Source organism: Pyxicephalus adspersus, chromosome 3, assembly GCF_032062135.1.
Source record: "Pyxicephalus adspersus chromosome 3, UCB_Pads_2.0, whole genome shotgun sequence".
Classification (NCBI taxonomy): domain Eukaryota; kingdom Metazoa; phylum Chordata; class Amphibia; order Anura; family Pyxicephalidae; genus Pyxicephalus; species Pyxicephalus adspersus.
The window spans coordinates 130,831,002-130,853,874 of NC_092860.1; the positions used below are offsets into that span (position 1 = coordinate 130,831,002).

The 22,873-nt window shown below is 37.6% G+C and overlaps 1 protein-coding gene across 2 annotated transcripts in view; it reads left to right on the top strand.

The window, feature by feature from the left end:
• The first annotated feature begins 4,846 nt into the window (after positions 1-4,846).
• LGI2 (leucine rich repeat LGI family member 2) overlaps positions 4,847-22,873 on the top strand; it is a 39,829-nt gene continuing 21,802 nt past the window's right edge. The window contains exons 1-3 of one of the 2 annotated variants that reach the window (XM_072406372.1): positions 4,847-5,035; positions 11,816-11,887; positions 18,879-18,950. In XM_072406372.1, the coding sequence (XP_072262473.1) occupies positions 4,854-5,035; positions 11,816-11,887; positions 18,879-18,950 (326 nt within the window). In that variant the 5' untranslated portion in view covers positions 4,847-4,853. The remainder of the gene's footprint in view (positions 5,036-11,815; positions 11,888-18,878; positions 18,951-22,873) is intronic. The other variant, XM_072406373.1, reaches the window with a different exon arrangement.

Consider the following 22,873-nt stretch of genomic DNA (forward strand, 5'->3'; position numbering starts at 1 on the left):
CCAGAAAAAGTCAAATTGAATGTGATTAACTACTACTAGATAAGCTCAGACTGGTGGTGAGGTTGTGGTGAAGTAACTTCTTCCTTATGCCACTGAAGGGCTGCCTGGGGGGCCTACATGTAATGCCCACTTGTGGCAGCCCAGTAAAGAATCGGGATGGCACTGAGTGGTTTAGTAGCGTCCATTGCCTCCCACTGTCAAATCTGCAATGAACCAGAAGTGCAGGCAGCTGAGAGTCTGGTATACTGCCAGGGGCCAGGAGCCATGCTAGCTGCTATGGGTCTGGAGAAAACTTTACACAACTGAACTGTAAAGAATGGTTACTGTCAAACTATAGTGATCACAAGTTGGGTATTGGTGTCTTCCAAACTCTTCTATAAGACTATAGTTGTATTAACAGCCAGATTTACTGCAAGCAGATGATGTTTGTGACTGCACTCATTTTATTGCATTGTTGAGGTATGCATGCTTGTATACATGGGTACTCACAAATACATATGCCTTATAATGTGGATCTTCATTCTGGCCCACTGAATCTTGATGTAAGTCTACTGCTAGCACACCTTCAAAGATATCTATACCCAAATTTTTGTTTTAGTTTTGAATGGATTGGAACTCCTAAATGTTTTTACTACAATTGTAGACTTTGTTGGAGGGATACAATTACTTCCTGTCTAGTTTGTTACAAGAAACGAAAGGTGCAATTACTAGATTGGAGCCCCAGAGAGCCTTTCCATATTCTATTCAAACTTAAAAAATCATTTTAGGCATAGCCATACTTTGATAGTACATCAGTTGTTAAAAACATGTGTGTATCGTAAAACATTCTGTCTGTGCTTGTACCACAATAGGAAATAATAGACCAACAATGCAAACACTGCTGTACTATGAGTCCTCCATAGATGTAAACTCTATTTGTTCTGTGGGTGGGAATGTGCCACAATGGACATCGTGCCAAGTGCCTAAACTTGAAAGAACTGTGAAGACCTTCTTCACTGAGATCCATTTCACCTTAGAATCAAATTCAAGTTCCTGTGCTTTGCCTTTGAATTCCTGCACAGTTCTTGTCCCACTTACCTTTCTGACCTGGTAAAAAAACACTCCCCCTGCCGCTCTCTCCGCTCCTCCGATGACCCACTAATGACTTCCACACTCATAGTCTCATAACACGCACGGATACGAGACTTCTCTAGAGCTGCCCCAACTCTCTGGAATGGTCTTCCTCGTCCTATTTGGCTTGCTCATACTTTCTGCTAATTTAAAAGTCACTCAAAACCAATTTTTTCAAACTTGCCTACCCATCTTCTTTTGAAACCGTCACTACTTCCCACTACTACATATCTCCCCTCCTATTGTGTGTTACTTTTCCCACCTCCTAGATTGTAATCGGCATAGGTCCTTCTCCTCTTCCTGAGTTACTGTTTGTATTCGTCTGTCATTTACAAACCCTATTTAATGTATAGCACTGCGTAAACTGTTGTCGCTATATAAATCCTGTTTATTATTAATAATAATAATAAAAAGACCTACCACAATGTTCCCCTCTAACATAGCCAATGAGTGAACATATTATACAGCACATGGTGAAATGCTCATTCTTTTCCCTACTAGGAAAGGTATGAATGCCTTTTTCCACAGTTTTTAAAACAAGTCCTCCTAATGAACTGAGAAGTATCTAAGAGTATCAATTTTCAAAACACTCTCACCATTGATTGATCATTAGGTTGTAATGTCTTCTCAACAAAGCTTCTGGGTAAACTCTTTCTCTATTTAGTAAACCCACCGTTGAGATAATAAAGGTCTTTGTAAAGTAGCTGATGAGTTCATTAACTTTTTAATAGGACCCAAATAGAATAGGACACAAAACTTGTGTCAAACTGGAACTGAAGACCAGACATGGTCTGATGCTGCGACCAGATGAAGGCAATGGCGTGGCTTGCATCTCTAGAGCTAGGTGGAAGATATAGGAGAGAACCACTATGCGTCAATCCTGTTCACTGCTCCAAACGTGAAGCCCAAATACAGTCAGAACAAAAGATATTCAGTGATGTGTGTAACTAAGCACACCCAATGTAATTGTTGCTATCATTTATGAACAGACATACATCATATCTTCATTCAAGTGCCTAAAGGTAAAGGCGATGTACTTGGACAAATAACACCAAAAAATTATGATATCAAAAATAAATAAAAAATAATATATGCATTCCTTGAATAAAAATGTTGAGTTGACACATGGAAAAAGGAAGTAAAACTCTACATTTACAACCACTTTAAATCTTTGATATTAGAAAAGAGTGTTCCAGATAAAAGGGAAATTATTAAGACCTCTTTAGGCAATGTGACATTGTAACCTGTCTTATTTAAACCTCAGATTACTGGATTTTAGTGTTCGCTATATATGTACATTGTTTCACCATGTCAAGATTAAAAGCGCTTTATAAGGTCTTAGAAAGATGGTTCCGAATGTCTACAGGTCTGGTGATGAATTTAAATTGATGATAGCCAAATTATCTGAAATCAGTCATTGCACTGTTAAGAAAATATTCTGTAAGTGACATAGATTTAAAATGATTAAACTATTAATTTTTATGGCTGGCTGTTATAGCAAATTCAGCCCAAAAACTGACCCAGTGATGCTAAAATTAGATCTAGCAAAGAAATTTGGTGTTTTATGGGACTTTAGGAAGCCCATTTAGAATATGGGTTTGTGTGCAGAATTGTGCTTTAACAAGCTTTTTTTATCACTTAACAAACATGTGTAGTAAATTGTTGGTTTGAGGATATCTGGTTGGTTCTAAAACAGTTTTTACATATATATTACAATCTGATTGCACACTCTAGTTATACTATAGTTATGCACTATAGGGAATATCTAAATAAAATTCTAAAGAATGTTTCAGGCAAGCCCTCACCCTTTATTGTAGTTGTATATTGAAGGGCAGGTGTCATTTAAGATGCCACCCCAACCCAACCTGCACCAGGCATTGTTTAGAATAGCCGGGGTATCTCTACACTGCTTACAGAGTTCATTGTTTTATGGACAATAGTCCCACTATGTTTTACTGTAGTTAACGGTTTTGTTAACCACAGTGCAAAGCATCTCCAAAGTATTGTGATCATTTGCACTGCACTTGGCAATAATATCAAGCACAGCCTGGTATAAATGGAGGTCACATAACCTCCTAAATCACACCTAAAGTTCAAATTAAGGGTTGCTTGGCCCAGGCACCCATGAAATCCCTGCAAACACCACCTCATGTCCACGCTATCTACTGGTCTTATGGCTGAGGCTGGGTTCTTTGATTAGCTGCTTGGACAATGCTAGTCAGGTCTTTTTGCGCAAAAAGGAGGTATTTTTTTTGGGGGGGGGAGGGATTGAGCAAGCAACCCTTAAGTTGAACTTTAGGTTCGATTTAGCAGGTATTTTGGGGGGGAATTGAGCAACTTTTTGGATTAATGGTATATTTTTCTTTTTGGATTTGCATACATTGCCTATTTACACTTGCCCTCATTAAGGGTGTTTCCCTCTCTTCACTAATAACTTTAAATGTAGAGCCACCTCATTAAGAAATCATATATAATGTATAAAAGAAGAAGAATGAGGTTCACGGCTCTTGGGATTGTAATATATACGTGTATTTGTTACATAGTATCAAAGAAAAACGTTTACATAACACAATCAGCTATTTTACCTTGGTCCTGTTAACACTTCACAGGACCTAGGTATTATATGCTAGACACAGTACTTCTATGTCATCAAACAAATAAATGTGTGAAGAACCGCAAAAGTTCCGACCGTATAGAGTTTGTGCAAAAATCTGATGCGTTTCGCCACCATTAGGCTTCCTCTTTTGTATGTAATTTACGGTCAATGGGAGATCATAAAAGACACAAACATGCGTGATGATAAATGTAGCAAGGTGAAGGTTGAAAACCTTGTTCAAGTTAGTGCTCCTTAAGCCTTAAAGAGGATTTTGGTATATTTCTATATTGATGTACACAAATTATTCGTTAAAGCTTTTGGTTCATTCATCCATCAAAACTGTAAGGATGTATTGGAGAGGCACAGACCTTCCATTGCAATTTTAGAAACAGATCTTGTAAGCTGAAATGAATAGGGTCACAAAGGAGTATTGCAGGGAGATGAGCAATGAGAGCACAGCCCTAAAGGAAATTGCACATAATGATTGTAATGTATGTTGCCGGATTCAGGTATGAGTTATGGTTATTCATTTCATAAAGCTAATATATATTATGTTATGTAAGACTGTATCATTTATACAATATGGTTATATGTAAAACATTTTCTGTGTATTTTTTTTAGAATCTCCCAATGTCCATTTAACACTTATGTACTTCTTCCCAAGGTTTATTATACAGGATACTTGTTTCTTCATACTAAAATAAAACCGGTAACGTGATCTAGTTGTAAAGGTACAATTTCCTTCCAGGAGTCCCTAGGCTGCCCCGGGGTCACCGCTTGTGACATATCACCCAGGGTAACCCTGCGCTTATTCCAAACACACATCTTTTTTCAGCCCAAGCAAGGTCATCCTCTGATCTGCCCTCCTCATGTTCAAGGAGGATGGGGCATACTGAAACACAGTAGGAACCTTTGCTACTTGGGGATTATTTTTAAACTCACCCGAATGGAGGGTTTAATAAATTATTCATTGGAGGGAAGAAGGAAAAAAAAGAGGCTGCGGCTGAAGTGCTGATGTCAGGAGACAAGTGCAGTGTAGTATGGTGCAGTCAGGATAAGGAATGCCTGCCAGCCTTCCCAAGTCTCTGTCCTCCCAGCACTCACTATTACACAGTGCATACACATTCTCTCAGACAGGGGGGTCAGGATGAGGATGGCACTCATGAAGGAACCCCTGCTATTCCTTATGTTACTGGGTTGTATGCACCACACTGCTCAACTAAAGAAAGCTACCAGATGCCCATCCACATGCAGCTGCACCAAGGAATCAGTCATATGTGTCGGCTCTTCCTGGATTCCCAAGACCATTCCCAGCGACATCAGCTCCTTGTAAGTGGAACGCCGGCTGTACATAATGCATGAGTAAGAGATGCTGTACCCTGCCCATCTGCAGGACCTCTCTTTAGTTCAGAGAAAATAGAAAGGGTCTATTACAATTTAATGGCTATTATAAGTAACCAGCATGTATGCAGGGAGATATCAGCTCCCTTTAAATCCAAGGATAGTCTGTAAGTCTGCCAACTTTTTATTGTGCAGCTGCAATATATTTCTAAAGCAATGCAGTATTACTATTTCAGTAGGATGACCGATAGTTATTGTGCATGTGGATACTGATGCGCTAGCCTCTAAATGGGGGATACGAAAGGGTAGGTAAAGCTTCCGTATAGGTGTGGCTTGCTTGGACCACCTGTACTCTTAAGTCTGTTTCAGGTGTTTATTAATGCCGTTCCTTTGTCAGCATTTACTGATGCAGTGCACAATTACTTTTTAAATAATTGTGCCCCAGAGACTGGTATTACCAATGGCCATGGCCTGACATAGTGCTGTGCATGGCCAAGGATACAGTATGCCTGCAGGGGGGCATTCCAACTTGCTGGATGTGTACCTCTAGAAACCAACCTGCTCTGGCATCAAAAAGTTTAAAAGATTTTTCTACTTGGAAGAAAACTTATAGCTATGGTATGTCATGGATGCTCCAACAGCGAGAACTGTCTGCCATAGTTACCTGCTCTGTTCCGCCCACCAGTGTATTTCTATATCATAAAATAAATCTAAAAGAATGGGACCCTCATTAGTGGCCAGCAGAGCCAGGAATGTCAGCACAGAATCTCATAAAATAATTCTGGAACAATACAGTTGTTTATTTTTTCGGCATCTACCAACAACTAAAATATTTTTGGGTGGGCAGCCCTGTAGAAATGAGTCTGCCTTTAATAGATTTTTTTCTATTTAAGTGTATTTTAGCATGCTGAATCATGCAATGGATTCTTGTAGAATGTTAGAGTATTACAATCTTACCTAATATAGTTTCTGGCTATGTTGCAAAGTCTTGGAGTCTTGCCTTGAATGCTGCAGAAGTGGGAGTCTCGCTCTTTCCGGTGCATTCCATAGTGTAAATAAAAAGTTGGAAAACTAAGCTCTTTATAATGGCAGTGGCAGGTAGGTGGACCTGAAAGCCCAATTGCAGAAAGTTTCAGAGCCTTGAAAGATGGAGCTAAACATAAGAATAATGTATCTTGCATTTACCTTTGAATTATAATTATTGGTTAACTGATTGTTTAAGGCAGATATATTGTAGTCCTATGGCATATGATGTTCATTGATGTGTAACAGATTTAATATGCAGGAAGTGTCAAATAGAAAACCACCATGAAGCACCCCATGGGATTCCAAATTTTCTTAAAAAAATGCATCGTCACAAACTTAAACCAACAAATAATCAAGAGGAAGGGGTACAAAGCAATAAAGTGAGAATCGGAGAAAATTCTCACATTCTTCAAACTGGATAACTCAAACAATGTCTTGTAATTTGTTTTGTGTTAAAACTAACTAAAGTACCGCTTTTAAAAAAACAATAATCAGCCAGGCAGGAGTTATGTCATTCCAATAAAGAAGGCCAAAGGCCTGGCTCCAGAATTATGATGGCAGCGCCTGCGGTGGAGTGAGGACAGGTGAGTGTAACATCCTTTCTGTAATAAGGGACCTACCTGGTTGCAATTTTTTTAATTTTTGGGTTTAGCGCCAATTTAAGTCTTAGTAGCTATGACTCCTATTTAAGTAATTGTACTTTTTTTCAGGTGGCATATATCTTTTAGCTTTACCAGTAAAGAAATCATGTGTGCTGACTGAGATTGGAGCTCTTATTTAGGGCTGATATGCGTCATCATATTATTAATTTTTTAGGATCAGAGATTTGCTCCACTAATAGTTTTTAAAGCTCATGTCAAAAGGCCATTGTTCAGTTCAAAGCTGCTTCTGAGGTCATTAGGAATGCAAAGCAGCTTGATGCAAGCTGAAACAGCTTAGAAGGAGGTCAATCGTAGATCAGAAGAAGTCCAATAGCTGGTCAAGTGCACCTGCAAGGCAATTCTAAATTATCTCAAACTAGGCAGAATGAACCTGAAAGCACACTATATTTTCCCATAATGGTCAGAGATTCTAACAAAAACATGCAGTTAAGTTTATTGGCTTCCTCCAAAAAATTGACCTTAGACAATGTTAAAGACATATGACTATGGTAGGGACATTAAATTGTGAGCCCAAGCTAGGACAGCTAGTGACATGACTATGGGCTTGTATGGACTATATAAACTATATAAATACTGTGTAATAATAATAATACATTTATAAAAGGAGCCTACATGTCAGGAGACTTCAAAAAATATTAGAAAATGACAAAGTGCGTTTGCAAGTTTGGAGTTCGGAGTGCAACTTCTTATGTAGTCATAGTCAATATGGAAGATGAAATTAAGTAGTTTTAAAGGTGCAATGGGCTTTAAAATCGTATTGGTTTATGAAAGCTCTTTTCAACTATCTTGAACCTGTTCCTCATTCAAAAATGGCACAGCAGTAGCTTCACAAAAAGAAAAAAAAATAAAGTAGAATAGGAAAAAAATAATAATAAAGTAAAATAAAATTAAAGCAAAATGCAAAATGGAATGTTTATGACATACATAAACCACAAACAAATAAACATAATAAAAGAAAAAAAAACACAAATGCAAAACCTTGGCATGTATGGAAAGTAAACAGCACAACCAAAGTACAGGACAAGCTACCAGCTGGTAGGCACAATATGGATTGCATGATAAAAGTAAAATGAAAGAAATAAAATGATCTTTCCTCACTTTTGTATTAAAAAAAAATTTGTACTAATCCTCTGCATATTACAACATCACATTTACTCCTTTGTAGTCCAGCGCCAGTTGACTTCCAGATTAAATGTTGCTGAGGGTCACACTGTGAGCCCAGGGCATCAAAAAATCCCCCCATGGGGGTGCATCATCAAGGATTCTTGGATTCACCAAGGTGTCTTCGAAAACTTGAGTTAGCCAGGAAAAGCTATTATTTCATTAGCATGTGTAGCTAAAAGTCAAAACTGTATTCAGACTGTGGCTAACGTGTTGTGTGCTACGTTGGCACAGTACTTTTTGCTCATTTCCTAAATACCCCATTTCCCTTGCATGACAGTACTATGTTCAGGAGCTTTACCATAAGAGTCATCAAAGTTTCAAAGAAATATTGGGGACTTTAAAATAATGTATTTCTGACTATAATTTATGATTGATTTACAGAAAAACTCCCCTAGAAGTTTTTGCCCTAGAAAAATACCCTAAGCAGTTTTGGTGGCAATACCATGGCTTAGGGGCTTGGTAATATCCATACTTTCCTAAGGTTTTGGTAAAAATAAAGTCACTAGTTTTACTCATTCCTGCCTGTGAGTTGGGCCTAGGAACAAACAATTGTACAAACAAAAAAGAAGGCATTATGGGCAAAAGAATAGCTGTAAAATATTTACTGGAAGCTCACAACTTAATTGTTTCACCTAAATGAACTATATTAAAAAACAAAAAAAGTCACTTACCTTTACTTCCACAGATCTCTCTGGAGCTGTCTTCCATACAGTCCTGCTTTCCTGCTGTAGTTGTAAAAAATTGTGCCAATCTCACTGCGCATGCATGAGATCAGCACCTTTTTCAATGACTGAAAAGCTCCTTCTACACACGCTGGGGTCTTCGGTCATGCACGGAAGGAGCAGCCCAAAGCCTTCTGGGGTTTGTGACATATGTATCCCAGGAGGCTCTGTACTCACATTCAGTCTTTTCCACCACAGTTGTAAGAACAAAAAGAGAGAGGCTTAGCTTTTTTTTAAGACATTTAATAAAAAGGAAAAAAAACACCTTTTTATATTATGTAGAAGGGTTTTTTACCTTTCTATATGAAGTAAGATTTGGGGTGATAGGTCTGCTTTAAGTGAAGAACGAAAATAAGGTTGTCAGGATCTACATTAGGGAACAAATTAACAAATTCATTATTGTTTCCCAAGAAGTTGATCCCCGTGTTAAGGGGCTCAAAACACAAAAATTCTGACTCAGTCTAATCATATTAACTGACTCTGGTTGGTACTGTCCATGTGCTCGTTGTACCATCAGAGGAGATTCTAGGTGCAATATTAGATATTATTGTCAGTTATGGAAAACTGGTACATTTGGGTGTTGAACAGATGTTGACAAACTAGAATAATGTATTTTCCACTATCCCTGTGCCTAAAAAGGGACGTCATTGGCTTGATGGAAAATTGGTGCTGGATGTTCCTATAGCTAACTGATAGGGGTGGTAGATCATACTGCCAACTTCTCCAACCTGCACATAAGTGTAACATGTGAGACAAGATCAGACTGTAGACACTGCAGAAATCAGATTTTTTTTTTTTAAATCGATGCCAGCTGCTAAACTGTTAGCAGCTGAAATTCAGCAGTTTTTACATCTCAAACCATCTTATAAAATGCTGAATAGAAACTGCAGAAAATCAGAGCTATTGACATTGTTCTGTGTCTGGACATTGCAGATAAGCACTCAAAGTGACTGTGCCTGGTGTAACTCTTGTATTACACTGTAACATAAATCTGGGCACTGACCAACGTGGCAATGCTTCACCTATATAAACAGGGCTGGATTTTTGCATAACCAACATAGACTGTGGCCTGGGGCTGCTTGGGGTGGCACGCAGACAACCACACATCATGTTGCTGACAGTCAGTAAAACATTCCCAAGGTTTCCAGATTGCTATCCTGTCTGCCAATGCCATTCAGCTAGACCATCACTATTGCTGACTCTTCAAACTCTGACAACTTACAATTTGTGATTTTTTTTCATGGGGAATGTGTTGGTAATGTACAATTCACCCACTTTACATCCTTAACAAACTGCTAGCAGAATCATAATGTCTATCCCCCTGTCCACCATTGGCCTCATTGTGCCTTGTCTAGCAAAAACATCTAAATTTGACCTGATTCTGTTCAGCTGGGCAGCAATCTCATACACAAAACCACTGTTTACCAAGAATGATCACACTGTTATTTTTGACTGCACCTAATGGCGGGGTACAAAGTTAATCCCATGCAGTCACTAAATGTTTTTCCAACAACACTAGAATGAATGCATGCTGTTCTGTATAGAGAAGGAAGGATGACCATTAGACATCCAGCCACATCAGCACTCAACAGAAGTTTTTCCCGTTGGTTGTTTAGAAATTGAGCAGGGCAGATCAATGAATGACGTCAGATCCTCCAACGTGACCCAATCAAGTAGGTTTAAATCACTCTGCTCTTGATTATCGCTCTGCCTTACTGAATGCACACATATTAAACTGAAAACAACATAATACAAAAGTTTACTTACTAAAAGCCTTGGTTGTGTCTAATCAGAAAATCTGGTGATCAGAGGAGATGATTACCAGATGAGTGATTTGTACTCACTAAGGGGTTATGCTAGAGGGTCTCGAATGTTCACCTAATCCAGTCTGTACATAGCCTAATAATGGCCATATTGATGTTTTGTCATGTAATAAAAAGTATTTGATCATCTAACAATTATATTAAAACTAGAGCATTCCCAATCATTGTTTGATATCTATTGATGAAACATTTATCCGGACAACCCATTCTTTGCCCACTAAAGCAGCAATAATCTTCAAAAACCTATTCTGTCTGGCCAATGTGAATCAGGGGGAGTACTCCCTAAAAACCAGTAGGAGCGCTTCCCATTGCAAGACTCTGCAAAGGCTATATGATAATATTAGGTTTAGGAGGCTGAGCATTGGTAGCAGTTGTAAACAGAATGCCTTCGACACCTGGAAGTATTGGAGGTCAATGAAAATCTAAACAGCTACATCCATAAAGACAAGGGACAAAAAATAACAGGAGACATCTTTAGTAACTGCTAAGCATGTATGATAACAAGGTAAATTAAACCTGACATGTACAGTGCTGACATATGGTCCATTTGGCCTACAGTGCAGGGATAAGCAAAAATTTCCTTGAACTTCCGATGGTTCCGCAAAATTTTGGCGACCCGATTTTGCGAAACCATCAGAACCATCATTAATCAGTGCAGCCCACAATCTTTTTTTTTCATTTTTTTTTATTTTAATTCATGCTTGATTGGAGAATTTACAGTGGCCAATCTCACTTACAATTTCGGTTAGCGAGAATGGCCAAATTCACCGCGAGATCGAGTTTTAAAAACTCGCTCGCTCATCCCTACTACAGGGAGCAATGTGGATGTTTCATGTCATAGGAAATAGTGAAGAATTAATTGTATTCAATCAGACTAACCTTTTTTTGTATCCCTCTTAGATTGTAAGCTCTTCGGGGCAGGGTCCTCTCCTCTTCATGTGTCACTGTCTGTATCTGTTATTTGCACCCCCTATTTAATGTACAGTGCTCATATTATGTTGGTGCTATATAAATACAGTTTATTGTTAATTATAATAATTATAATGAAGTGCCTTGGCATATAAAGTATAGATAGATAATAGATAGATAGATAGATAGATAGATAGATAGATAGATAGATAGACAGATAGATATAGGATAGATAGATAGATAGATAGATAGATAGATAGATAGATAGATGTGTCGGTAAATTGCTAACAAATGCACAGATCTCCTCCACACATCTATACAAATACTGTAGTTTCCCTTTAAGGAACAGCTGCTTAGAAAAGTTCTTGTTAGATTTTTCTTGGCACCAGAAACAGTTCAAACTGTATTTTCTTCTCCGAAATTCACCCAGTATGTGACTTTTGTTTGTATGTACTTTTGTAGGAGTCTGGTAAATGGGACATTTTCTGAGATCAAGGACCGAATGTTTTCTCATCTGCCTTCCCTGCAGCTGCTGTGAGTACTGCACTCCATAACAATACACTTACTGAAGCTCCTTTCATTGTAGCTGGCACAGGGCATCATTGTCATTCCAAACACATCACTGCAAATAGTGTTTGGGAATGTTAGCTGCTCTACAACATTGTGCTGTTTCCATAAGAAAATAAAAATCTGTGTCCAGTAACCATTTCTGTTCTGTAATCATTTTACTAAAACAGAATATTAAGAAGCTAGAATAGAACTGTCCTTAGAATGGGGTCTGCGACTATATAGGTGCAGGATGTAAGCTGCAAAGTTTAGATGTCATTTACCGCAGTCTGATCAGGGAATAATTATAGTCGGGGTCAGCCTGGGGACCTGGGGCCCACAAGAGAAAATGAGGAGGGCCCGCAAGTATGGATAGCTTTCCTGGCACTGGATCGTCTGAAAGGCAGCATGGGCCGGAGGCCTACCAGAGGGCTAGGAAGCTGTGACCCTCTACATGGCACAGAGGACGTATCACTGGGACCCAATAGAAGTTTTTTTTCCAGTACTCCAGTGGGCCAGTACAACTCCATTAGTGTATGGCAAGGCAAACTATTTATTTTGTTTTATATGGGGAAAGGATAAGACTGTCTTCTAGTTTTATACTCATATGCAAGAATTACGTAGAGAGCTTTTCCCACTGATCATTTTTGATAAATTTAACAGGCAAGAAATGAGGAAAATATATGACACTGCAAAGGTTAGAGTGTGACAGCGTTGTACCATTTCCCCACCTACATATATACATCCCCACCTAAATATATATATATATATATATATATACACACATATACATACATAAATTTAATACTCAGATATAAACCTAACTAAATATTTAAACCAAGGTACTTATTTTTACCTGAAAAAACAGTAAAAAGCTTTGGTTTTAATATAAACCTAGGTCTCAACATTTTGTGCCTGTCACTGCTAACATATAAAACAGTAACCAATAGAATTAATATAAAGAAATACATCCATGGTGTGGTATTTTTAAAACATTTTTTTAAAAACCGGGAAAATTAGCCCAGTCTATATATCAAGTATTTTGTACTTTTGACTAGGCTATAATGACTCACTTGCCATGAGTAATGATCTAATAATGTTTAATATATTACTGTTGTTCTTTAGTAGATGGCATTGTGTCATGTAAAGTGTGTAATAAACTCTGTATTATTAAATTTCACAAGTTTGTTACACACTTGACATGAGGACACAGCACCACCTACTGGTGTTTCCCCAAGTATAAACAAGATCTTTTTTCTATTAGCATTTTGAGGGGAAAAAAAAATCTCAGTTTATACTTGAGCATGAAACCTTGTATAGTCACTCAAAAACTGCCACTGATCTTTAGTGATCTAGTGTGTGCACTGATGCTAGGTGTAAGATATGATAATTTAGGGTCTGTATGAACCTTGGGACCTACTGAGTGGTTGCTGTTGGTTAATGGGCTTTGCTAACATATTATTGGAGCTATAAAATAGCTAGATACACAGTGGACATATATATCTACCTTACCTGCCATAAAAACATATTAGTGCCACATATACACAATAACATACATGTATTTTACATGCTATTTCACCTAGTTATTGTCACCTTCCCAATGCCAACCTATTGATTAGACAATGAACAAGTAGCAACACACCAATAATTTATCAATTCATCACACTCTGATCTTCCCTCCTGTAAGCATGTTACCCTGTCAACACACAAACATTAGAAACTATGTTGGTCCTAGTTTTGCCCCTCTAATTCCTATGTTTGCTAGTTTTATGTAAAAGTAGCTAATCTGTGTGGAATTTACTTTAATCCTAGCTATATGCACAAGAGAAAACTAACTGCAGTGAGTGTTTACTATATAGGCAGTAAATGTGCAGTGAATAAAGAACAATTTTTCACTGAATGTATGGCTAAGCTTTATAAACACCACATCAACAAACAAGATTCTCCATTTTTTACTGTACAAATAGTGCTGATTATTTTGAAAGATTAGATTCCTGTCTAGCAGAAAACCTGTACATGTGTGAAGTAAAGCATTTTGTTTGTGCTGTCATTCCATCTGTCTCTGGCAGTCATCCTGTTTTGTTTGCACTGCATTTAGAAGCTTATCCTTTTCTTTCCACATATCAAGAAACATTTTCACAGCAGTGATCTCCTTCCCACCGACAAACTAAGTTTAGGAATTGCAGGACCCTTTAACCTCCTTTTTAACACAGTCTGATTGTCTTTCATTTTCAATGGTCTATTTTCCATTTTACTTGATTTATAGCGCTTCTTATAAATGTTAATTTGTCTCCATAAATATGTATCTAATCATCTTTGCATCAACTGATTATTCCTTGGTGTACTAAACTTGTTTTCTGTATAGTTACCTTTATTAGCAAATTGTAATATTGTATATATTGTATAATATAATTCAATATACACATTATAGATTACTTCATCTTTGATAAAAAACCTTTTGGTATTTAAAGGATAACTGTGGTTTATAAAGGTTATCTTTTTCATGCAATCCCCCCGTCCTGCAGAAACCCTTTCTGTTACTTCTGAGCTAATGAAGATGGTGCCTACAGCAGAGGAAGTAATATCATTTTCCCTACAGGAAGTTATTTCCCGTAACTACTTAAAATAATATTGCTCTGCTAATTCCTAATAATAGGGGCAATGTGCACAATTCTTGCACTTTCAGACAATTTTAAATTTTAAAATGCAGATTCAGTGCAGAATGGTAAATGTATGTGGGGAAGGTGTTGGAGAAGTTTATTGTATATAAACCCAAAAACTTTTTTCTTGTTTGTATAAAACCTTTTTTAGCAATAAATTGTTGAGAGTTAGGAAGTTCTGTCAGGTTTGTATTGCTGTCTGTGTCCCCATCTACAGCACAGGAAAGAGAAATCTCCAAATTGAGGCAACTGGTTAAAAAAAGAATTGTAACCCGTCCTTATTTTATTAAAATTGAAAAGGGTTGGCTTTAGATATACTTTATGTAATTGGGTTACGATATACTTTGTCATTTTTTTTAATGCAAAGTGTCTTACCTGTAGATATCGTCAGTAACAGCACTTCTTTCTGTGGACTGACAACCCTAAGCCAGTGCCTACCATGTAGCAGTGTTATCAGCCTGCTCTGTGTGTTCTTTTAGAAAGCCATAGGGCTGCCCCTGTAAAAAAGATTTTTGATTTATATACACACATTTTGATATCGTCTGCCTGTTATACTAGGGGAGATATTGGCCTGTCTATGGCCAGACATTACATATTACAATGGGGATCTGAGAGGTTTTGTGCATTGATTCTGTGTTTTGCCTACACTACAAGCTTTTCTGTGCAACGGAAGACATAGAATCTGCCAATATAAACTCAAATAAACAATTCTAAGAACATAAAAACACTCCTGGGATCATGAGTCAGTTTCTCCTTTATGTACCAAAGAGAAAAAGTGTAAGTTGCAAATGTGCAAATACGTAAACGTGGATGGAGAAGTTCACTACACATATACATTTCCTGCACCAGTGTCTTTTGTTTGTTAGGTAACTAATAAAAGTGTGTCCAGCTAAGGTAAAGGAATTGCTTAATTAATAATGTAAAATATAATGTAGGCAAATGAGGTAAAGGGATGAATGCCAAGGGGGAGGAAGTTTGGTGAGACACCTTGATGGTAACTTATGTATAGGGTCAAATATCTGGTTATGAATGGGGGTCAATGGCAGTGGAAGGTAGGCAGTTAGGGAGAGATGGAGGGATGTTGGGGCACCAGTGTGTGGAAACTTTGGGAAATGAATGTGATAGTAGGTGGGTGGGGGAGGAGAGTAGCAGGGGAGGATTGGGGTTAGGCATGGTAGAGGGAAGGGTGAAATGTTGTGCAGGTTTGGTGTTGGGTGAGGGAATATGCACATGTGTTAGTGAAAGTGAGCTGAAGATAGGGTCTGCAATGTGCAATTGCATTGGTAAGAGGTAAAAGGAGATGGTGAGAGCAGGGGTCTGTGTTAAGGTTCAACATGGTATAGGTGGACCCAGAAAGAACGGAACATTGTAAGAGCAAGGTGGGGGGGATGGAGGAGAACTGGTGCAATGGTGAAAGCAGGTGTTTGAATTTTAGGAAGGATGAGTAGAAGTAGCAGTTAAAGTTGAGTATAGGTTAGGTTTGTATTAGTGTGAGTGAAGGTAAGTGAAACAGATGCAGTAGTGAGGGCTTGTGTAGGTGAACAGGTTAAAGGTGATAGCAGGGGTGCAGATGCAGTGAGGAAAGTAGGATGGGGGTCTAGGTGTTTTGGGGTGGAGTAGTTAACATGTAGGAAGGTAATATTTGCAGGGGTACAAAAATAGAATCTGACATTTAATTCCTGTAGTTTAAAATATACAAGACATTTTTTTTATTAAAAAAACTACAGTTCTGTAACAAGTAATAACCATATAGGACATATGGACAATGCACACTGTTATACACCTGACCATACATAAGGACCACATTCAATGTATGCAGGTCTTTTTCAACAAGTTCACAAAAAGTTATAATAACAATTTTTTAATATTAGTTATGGATAGTAAACATAAACCATCTGTACATATAAATAGTATCCACTTGTTACCACCATTACAAGCATTAATTATTACATTTTCTGGTATTCTGACACTGTGTATATAATAAAGCACTCATACAAGCTAAAATGTAAATTATGTACCTGAGCTCTGTCCACATGAAAAGCATTTACACACAAAAGATGTATGGTATTCCTATTTCTATTGAAACATTGAAATTGGGTTTCTGTTTTATAAAAGTAAAAGCCTCTAACTTGTCTTTCATGACTATGACAGACACTCCCTGATACCGCTAAAACCTGCAAGCCATGATTTTGTCATGATGCAGTGCTGGAGAAGTTTTTGCGAACATGTTAAACATTCTTCAAAGTATTTTAGAACTGAAACTTTTTTTTATTATAACAAGATCTCTTTATTATGAATTTAAATGCAGCTCTGTAGGGGTCTGTCACTGAAAGGTCAGCCATTGAGGGTCTGTTATCGCACTCTGTTACTGGAGGTCTGAGATAGGACCAAGGAGGGAAAACAGAAAAGAAATACAGAAGAGAGGGAATGAGGATATAGAGTGCCAGGGATGTAGATAAAAAAAGGGGGAATGTAAAAAACATTTTGGTTAGCCCTTTCTATATTTCATCTTTATCAACTTCTCCATTCCCCAACTTTTTACCTTTTTCACCATATATATATATAAATATATATATATATCTAAAATTCTTCCATTATAAACTATAGATTTTTTAGGTTGACATTGCTCTGTAACAGTATGACACTGTAGTACAGTATTAAATAAAGAAATCATATGCAGTAATAGGTAAGTGATATCAGTGGAGCTCTTCTTTGTCCTTCTTTACAGCCACTGTAGAAATAAATGCCCCAACATTTGTTAGTTCAGTTTCAAGTTCAAGCTATTTTTTCAAAATAATAAAAGGATAAGAGTAACAGAAGTGAACACAGCATTGTTGCTAATATGCACCCCGCACCTTTTGCATTGAGCCAATGGTCTTGCAATGCTTTACACTGCTTCATTGTACAATCAACATTGACAGCAGCAAGTCCATTCTGACATTGGATTATTGCATGGCTTCTGAAAAACCCAGGGCACTCATGGGCATCCCACTCAGTGTTACAGGGTATATAGCAAGTATTTATGTCCCTTTCGCTTTTCCCTATGCTCTTTAATCCTTCCTACTTCTCTCTTTTTACCAATTTTCCACTACCTCCACTAGTGCCTTGAGTATGGGGTGTCTGTCTGATGTTTGCCCTAAAGTACCAGAAAGTTTCTAATAATGGTTCTGCCAAAGCAAAGCAAGTATGTTTGTGTGACTATTACGTAGGGTTGCCACCTGGCTATTGGTTTTTCAGTCTAGCTAGTAAGAATTGGTCTTTTTGTTTTGATTAGTAAAAAAAATGGCAAAAACGTGGCAACCCTTCTGTTACACCAGGTTGGCAGTTACACCGCACAAGCAATTATTACTGTGTTTTCAATTAAAGATTGAGACCAGGGGTCGGCAAACTCCGGCCTTTAGGCCAGATACGGCCTAACCGGTAGTTAGTTCCGGCCTAACGCCAGCCGGCATCTGCCAGGGGCGTTAGGAACTACTGGAGCCGGAGCCACTGGAGCTCTGGTGCCGCCTTCTTGCTGTTGCTCCCCTATTCACCTTGGCTGGCGTTGATACTTCCGCAGTAAATAGGGAAGGCTTCCTGAAGGGAAATCCCTCTCCTCTGCAATGCATACGGAGGAGAAGGATTTCACTTCAGGGGGTGTTCCCTGGTGGTGGGCAGAGCCATTAGGGCAGGACTCAGAGTCCAGCCTAGTGTACTCTAGCCCACCTCTGAAATGGCCTGATGGCCATAAAAGTTTGCGACCCCTGCTCTCGACAATCAATTTGGGGCCTGGGATCAGTGCTCTAGGTGACAGGGCTAGCACATCTCCTGCTTGATAGCCAGCTGGTATCCAGACTGGGAATATTAAAATTTCTAGTGTTAGATTAGAACACACATCTAATCACACATTGGTCTCAGCTAGTCCCTGGTGCCACTTCTGGCTGGAAGCAGGTGGAATCAGGGTTCCTGGGTCTAAACCACTGTTTTTGCTTGGTTTGCACTTGCATGCATAAAGCTGCTATATGTTAGGTCATAAATTAATGAGACATTTACCTGTACATTTTCTGCATACATAAACAAAACTATTTGCATTCTCTTAAATGACATTTAAAATGTAAAGTGCCCTCTTACATCAAGAAATCAAGGCTGCCTTTCCTGCTAAATAGCTTCCTAAAAGCATTAATGGTCTGTGTCAGCTTGAAGCTGCTGCAAGTTGACTCAGCAGCAAAAGGTAAAATATTGCACTCATTGCATTGCTACAGCGCTCAATAGATTCAGCTTGACTAATTCTGAGCATCCCAAAGTCTGGTTCACTTCTAACCTGCTGTCTTCATTTTCAGCTTGCTGAATTCTAACTCATTTACTGTCATACGAGACGATGCCTTTGCTGGTCTCTTTCACCTCGAATACCTGTAAGTGCTCCACTAAATGTCATTTGCTGCGTTTGATTTTTTTAATCCTGCCTTGGTCTTCATTCTCTGGTCTGTGCAATGTTGTAAACAATTTTTATGGCTAATCTTATATTCTTGTGTTTTTTTTCCATAAAACAAACCATAATGCCTCTGAGCATTCCTAATTTAAAATTGAGATGTGTTGAAGAATATTAAAGTCACCAACATTTAAATTTGTAAATTCTCCCAATTAGGACACAACATCTGATTTGTATTTGTTTTCCAGAGATATTTCCTCATTTCCTGCCTCACCTTTGGGACAGTAGATTAAGACACTTCACTAAAGAAAAAATATTCAAAGAGGTCTGCACCATCAGATACATAACCGACATTTTAAACACATATCTTTAATTCATAGCTTATGTTTTGGGATGCTCTGGGTTATACGATAAGGCAAAATGATGTCTTTAATTTATCAAAGAATATTATCATATTGAACCTAATTTATTAAAGCATCCCATGGCTGCGGGGAAGAACCTGAGTGATCCAGTAAACCCAAAATGCACCTGGTCCAGAATTAAAAACATTTGCCAACTAATAGCAAACTTTTTTAAAGAAATCCATTTCAGGATTGTTGTATAACACAAATTCTCCTATGATAGTCTATCTATGTTCTCCAGTCTTGGAGAACTTTATTAAACCAGGCCCATTGTGTGAAATACTAGGGCAAAGCCAATTAGGAGAGCGTGGGGTACAAAATATTAATTAACATGCAAGCCAATAAAGTAACCCAGATGTCTCCTATGATGGCCCTAAGCAGAATTTGAGGCCAAGTCAGATATGTACCTATTCCTAACAGTAAATACACATTCTATTAAACCCTCATTGATCTTTGTAACTACAGGACTGTGGAGCAGTTCATCCTTAAAAATCACAGCTCATACCTTAACGTTGTCCAAATCTGGTCTGCCAGTACTCCGCTCTCCTCTTTGAAAGTTCCTGCTCTTTGTTTGCATTATATATTAGAAGGCTGTAAATCTGACAACATGAAGTAATTCCGTTCTTCTGACATGAAATTTTAGGATGAATTGTTCCACAGTGCCTGCAGCTACAGGTTATCAGTTTTTCTGCTTTTTTAAGCATATGTAAATATTTGTATGACTTTAGCCTGGTTACAACTTTACACTAAAACCCTTATAACATCTTTTTAAAAATTCCAGCTATTTCAAACCCATCTGTAAAACAAATTGTGGGTGTTAGTACATTGCTACAAATACAAGATATAAACAGCTGATAATTATTTGCCTGTGAGTCATAGACAAACATTTCATATGGGCCAAGTATTGCCTGGGGTGCATTCTACTAACATACCCCAGTTAGTCTGTGCAGCTGGCAGTATTTAGGCTAGGCAGTGATAATAGTTCTTATGGCCTATGGGGGAGATGTGGAAAGCACATCCACCCCCTAAGCAAAATTTAAGGCCTAAATCTAGTAGATTTATTTTACATTGCACAGCTCACAGGGAATGATTACCATCAGGTTTTATTGTAACCCAGTAACTAAAAATTGTATGAAAGTCATGCTAAATCTAACATCTGCACAGCTTTGCCTTCCTCAAAGTCCCCTCATTGACTTTAATCTGGCATTGAATATTTTTTCTTATACTGCATCACCAGTACAAGAAAAACTTCTCAGAATCAGAATGTGTGAATTGGTAGATATTTAGGGTTATGTATTAACATAATTAGGTAGCAATGTCCACATGGTGCATACTATGTTGTTCTTCTAACCATGTCTCATCTAGAATATCAGATTTCAATGAATTGTTGCTTTTTGTTTGTCTTTTGTTGCCACGGCTGACTAGTAGGTACAATTCTCCTTGCTTTTTGTTCAGACACAGTTGTAATGAAGATTTATAAAGATTTTAGCAAATTGTTTGCCAGCATGTAAGTAACCACAAAGTTACAAAATAGGCCAAGTTAAAAAATAAAAACAAATCTATTGAGTTCAACCAATAGAAAAATGAAAAGTAACATATTGAAAACCTGCATCCACAAAACCCTAAATATACAGCTGATCTACAGAAAGATAAGTTTCCTCTTGGTGCCTTAAGGCAATCAGAATTTCCCTGGTTAAACATTCTGTAATGTTACTTTTTACTTATTAACAACCAGTTATTTTATGTGCGTTTACAAAAAAAACCTTTTTTTGTATTATCTACTTAACTGGCTAAAAGTAACTCCTGAAGGAACATAGACAAATAGGATAATCAGAGTCCTTCACCTGTACATTAAATTGCATGAATGAATAATGCAAACCCCAGATATAAATATAAATATGTATATATTATATATATATGTGTATATATATATATATATATATATATATATATATGTATATATAAACAAAGAGTAACTAGAGAGCAGAGGGTTTTTTGTGACAATTGATTTTTTTTTTTTACTGGGAGTTGTTACAAACGATAACACGTTTTAACCTCATATGTTTTGGCCATGTAATGGTACTAGACAACTTATAACCTAGCATAAATGTGGTTAGGGGGCATAATGGGCCCAACAAGTCCATTAGTTAAGTATCCAACCCACCGCATTTTGCCTAAATGTAGGCTTACTCAGGGGTATTCTAAAGCTTGCGAGATACAGATGTCCAGAAGTAAATTCTTATTATGATCCTGCCCAAGCAGGTTTGGAAATGACCTTTTTAACAATTGTTATTTAGGATGAGGATAGCTGATCCATGTCTAGAGTCCTATGTACTTAAAACTTGTTATCATGTGTTACAACTCTCAGTAAAAATGAAAAATCACTTTACGCTACAAAAGAACCCTCTGCTCTCTAGGTACTCCTTGTTAACTCCTGGTGGAGTTTATTTTGCAGCTTTAACTACAAGGAAGCCATTCTGCAGTCAAAGGTTTATTTTGTATAAAATGTACAACCTACAGTACATGCATTGATCTGTAATTGATTTTTTACTAAAGTTCCTTCAGCAAAGATGCTGACTGTGTTGTTTTGCATACAACTATATATATACTACAGCGTTTATAAATTTGTAAGGAAATATTTATGTATATGTCTAGCCAAAACTATGAATTTATGGTGATGATGGATGATGGGAGAGGTACCTAGGTACTGGTCAGGGTGTGTACTGTTACTCATGATTATTTTTAGAGATTTTCCCCTCACTCCTGTTGGCAACAATTTTATTAGACAGGAAGGGAAAAAAAATCTCCAACAAAAATCACAGAGAAAGTGGGGGGCACAGGAGACTGACACACATAGAAACCTCTCCGCATTGTTTCTTTTGGTGTGGACAGCAGGACAGGTAAGTATTCATTTGTTTCTTTGTTGGGATTTATTTTTTTTTAATATTTATTTTATTAATTTCAATATTTTTTCATTAGTAATATTAAAATTGTACAAAAGAATGAGAAACAATGAATATATAAGAAAATGATAAACATTCCTGAGAAAATGGTTTTACAAAGTGGCTGAATAGGTAAAAAAGATTTGTACTAATGTAAGCTAGCGTAAGAGGTAAACTTCCTGCATGCAATGCCCATAGATGAAACATTCAGAGAACGGGGTGGGAAACTTCCCAACCCAGCCCAGCATACATAGCACAAAACACTTACCAACACAGTAAAAACATGGGAAAATAGTGAAGCAGGGGCTCGTCTAATACTCTGGGAGGTCCAAAGGGGTGAAGGAGGTTACCTGTGGAATGCAAAGCTAAGAAGGTTAAAAAAATTCAGGAAAAAGCAGGTAAGGTAAGGAATGGAAGGCACCCACTTCCACTAGTGGAAAGGAATTAGTTTATTCTAAATATTGACTCCAAGGGTCACAGATCTTATGAAAAAGTTCAATCTTGTTATAAATCATACATGAAAGCTTAATATTTATCATTATTCAGTTTAGTTTGGTTTTGGT